General features: G+C 42.0%; 1 protein-coding gene across 1 annotated transcript in view; it reads right to left on the minus strand.

Moving 5' to 3' along the window:
- The window catches only part of CDC42SE2 (CDC42 small effector 2), a 29,595-nt gene extending 27,020 nt beyond the window's left edge, over positions 1-2,575 (minus strand). The window contains exon 1 of the mRNA XM_018556680.1: positions 2,319-2,575. Coding sequence (XP_018412182.1) covers positions 2,319-2,372 — 54 coding nt within the window. The 5' untranslated portion in view covers positions 2,373-2,575. The remainder of the gene's footprint in view (positions 1-2,318) is intronic.
- Between the last annotated feature and the right edge of the window lie 539 nt (positions 2,576-3,114).

Here is a 3,114-nt window from a genome sequence, read left to right on the forward strand (position 1 = left end):
GGGATGACAGCAGCTGATAGACAGGTCCAATCTCAGAAGCAAGTTGCTGGAAGACTGGTCAGGTAAGCCTGCACTTTCCCACACATGGTGCTCTATAATGTATTGCTGGGATTTGTATTACTCTATAGCTGATGGTACATTGTGCTGTATATTATACCATCAGCTATAGAGGAATACAAATCCCAGCAATACATTGTACACTGTATGTATAATATATTGCTGGGACTTGTTGTACCCCTATATAGCTGGTGGTATTCTGCACTGCGCTGTATAGAGGACTACAAATCATGGAATAATACATTATACAGCGCAATGCGGAATACCACCAGCTATAGAGGAGTACAACAAATCCCAGCAATAGTACATTATACAGTCGTGCAATGCCAAATACCACTAGCTATGGAGGACTACAACACCCAGCAATAATATATTATACATCGCAATGCAGAATACCACCAGCTATAGAGGACTACAAAACCCAGCAATAATACATTATATACAGCGCAATGCAGAATACCGCCAGCTATAGTGTACTATTGCTGGGATTTGTTGTATTCCTCTATAGCTGGTGGTATTCTAAATTGTGCTGTATAATGTACTATTGCTGGATTTTGGAGTCCTCTATAGCCCGTGCCATTCTTCCTTGATTGCTGTATCATTTTACACTTTTTTTTTTTCTTTTTTACTTCCACCGCTCCAAGCTTGCTCCTATGATGGACTGCAATCTCTATACAAACTAGTAGTCCCATCACTGGATCAATTTTTTAAAATGTATTTTATTTTTTATCCGATTAACCGATTAATCGAACTTGATAATCGGCTAACTAATCGATTTTGAAAATAATCGTTAGCTGCAGCTCTAACAGGATCCTTCCCTAGGGAATCCCTGGAAGTCACAATTATCACCATCCCTAAACACCACAAACCCACAGATGACCCTGCGAATTTTAGGCCTATCTCATTACTAAACACGGATATTAAGATCTATGCGAAGCTTATTGCTAACCGCCTCCTGCGGGTTCTCCCTGATCTAATCCACTCTGACCAAGTGGGCTTTGTCTACGGGCGGCAAGCGCCAGACGGCACCATACGTATGGTTGATCTATTGCAATTTTTAGAACACTCTAAGAAACCTTCTCTGCTCCTCTCTTTGGATGCAGAGAAGGCTTTCGATAGGGTGCATTGGGAATATCTTCGGGCCGTGTTGTTGAAATTTGGTATTACAGGTTTTTTGGGCTCTGCTATTGAAGCCCTACTTTCACATCCCAGTGCGAGAGTAGGAACTCTGGGCTCTTGTCCGCTCCATTTCATATTACCAATGGTACGCGACAGGGATGTCCAGTCCATGCTGATCTTCGCATTGGTCATGGAGCCTCTGAAAACTTCACAATGTCTAAGCCACTGGGAATCCCAACAGAAACTATTGCATAAATGGTACTACACGCCACAGAAACTGGCAAAAATCTACCCCTCCTCCTCACCACTCTGCTGGCGGAGCTGTGGAATTGTGGGATCATTGACACACATCTGGTGGTATTGCCCATCCCATGGCCCCTTTTGGCCTGAGGTTTTTCAGCTTATCTCCACAATTACTCAGCTCCCCTGTGGCGTTTCCCCACAACGTGCCTTGTTAGGGGTAGGGTTGGAAGAGTGGCCACCAGCTTCCAGGACTGTTGTGTCTCATGTCCTCATAGCGGCCCGTCTCGCATTAGCGAGAGCGTGGAAACAATCAGAACCCCCCTCCTTAAACACAGTCATACAGATTCTAAACACGCATGCACATTTTGAATTTCTGTTCGCCAAGGCTAACCGTAGACGCCATACTTTCACCTCGCGTTGGGCCTGCTGGTTGACAGACACCAGATGCTTGACACATATCACATGATGATTACCAGACCCGCATTCCCTCATTAGTAGAGATGCTCTCCACACGCTCTAATTTTTACTTATTAAATTTTAAAAAAATAAATTAAAACACAAAAACATTGTTCATCCTCTCTGTATCACTGAGACTTTTAGATGCCTCTCCCTGTGTAAGACTTTTTGTTTTTCTTTTTAGTTTCTGGCCATTCCAACTGATCGATGTTGTAATATTTCCATGCACTGCTCATACCAACTCTGTACTTCATCTGCTGTACATGATACCTTTTGTATTGTTGTCCAATTTGTGCCCTGCCTTACGCATCTTGATTGTATACACCTATGAATTTGGGCATTGCCCTTCCTGTACTGTTGTATTGTTTTTGTCTTTGCTGCTATGATAAAAACTCAATAAATTCTTTGTTAAAAAAAATAAATAACATTTGGATGCTACTTACGGGCTGCGGCTGTTCTGCAATGCAGCAGTTGAAACACAACCAAAATTCACTCATTGCTAATAGTCCAATAACTAGCGTGGGGTCAAAGTGGTGACAGTCTCGCTGCACACAGTCCACCGGCCAGTGGTGTTCTACAGTTATGGAAATCCAATAAATATACAAGTCCTTGATGCAAATGTCAGGTGCTCAGAGAAGGTATATCCACAAAGGGTGATGCCTGCATTGAAGGAAGCACGTTGCCGCCTAGTCAGATGAAAATCTGAAAAAGAATGAAAAAAAAAAAAAGACACATTTATTAACATTTCTAACATATTTATTTCAAGAAAAAACTCCCTTGAGCTCCATTTGCATTTAAACTGATCACATGCAACACCTGTACATTTTCATTTAATATTATACACTGTTCTGTAATGGTAGCAGTACCTCTATGTCTCTACAATTCATATACATGTAGAAGGATAAAAAAACTAAGAAGAAGCCATTGATACTCCTCAGCTTGTCATACATCTCAATAGGTACACATAGCATGACTTCCCATTGCCTTCCAATGATCTGTAAAAAAAAGTGTTCCAGTCACAAATGTTCTTAACGCTTGCAGTGAGGCTCAATCACGTCGTCCAGCAATGCCCACGCCGCTGCCATCGAAACTTAAAAAAAACCTGACACCCGATAACCACACATAATGAACTCCTGTTCCAAAATGAAATTTTGAAAGATGCTGGCTGAATGACAACAAATGGGCGGAGTCAGCTGTGACATCACAGCTGGATCCGGCCATTTGTTGTCCTGCAAATGA

The sequence above is a fragment of the Nanorana parkeri genome, unplaced genomic scaffold, assembly GCF_000935625.1.
Source record: "Nanorana parkeri isolate BGI_ZX_2015 unplaced genomic scaffold, ASM93562v1 scaffold246, whole genome shotgun sequence".
Lineage (NCBI taxonomy): Eukaryota > Metazoa > Chordata > Amphibia > Anura > Dicroglossidae > Nanorana > Nanorana parkeri.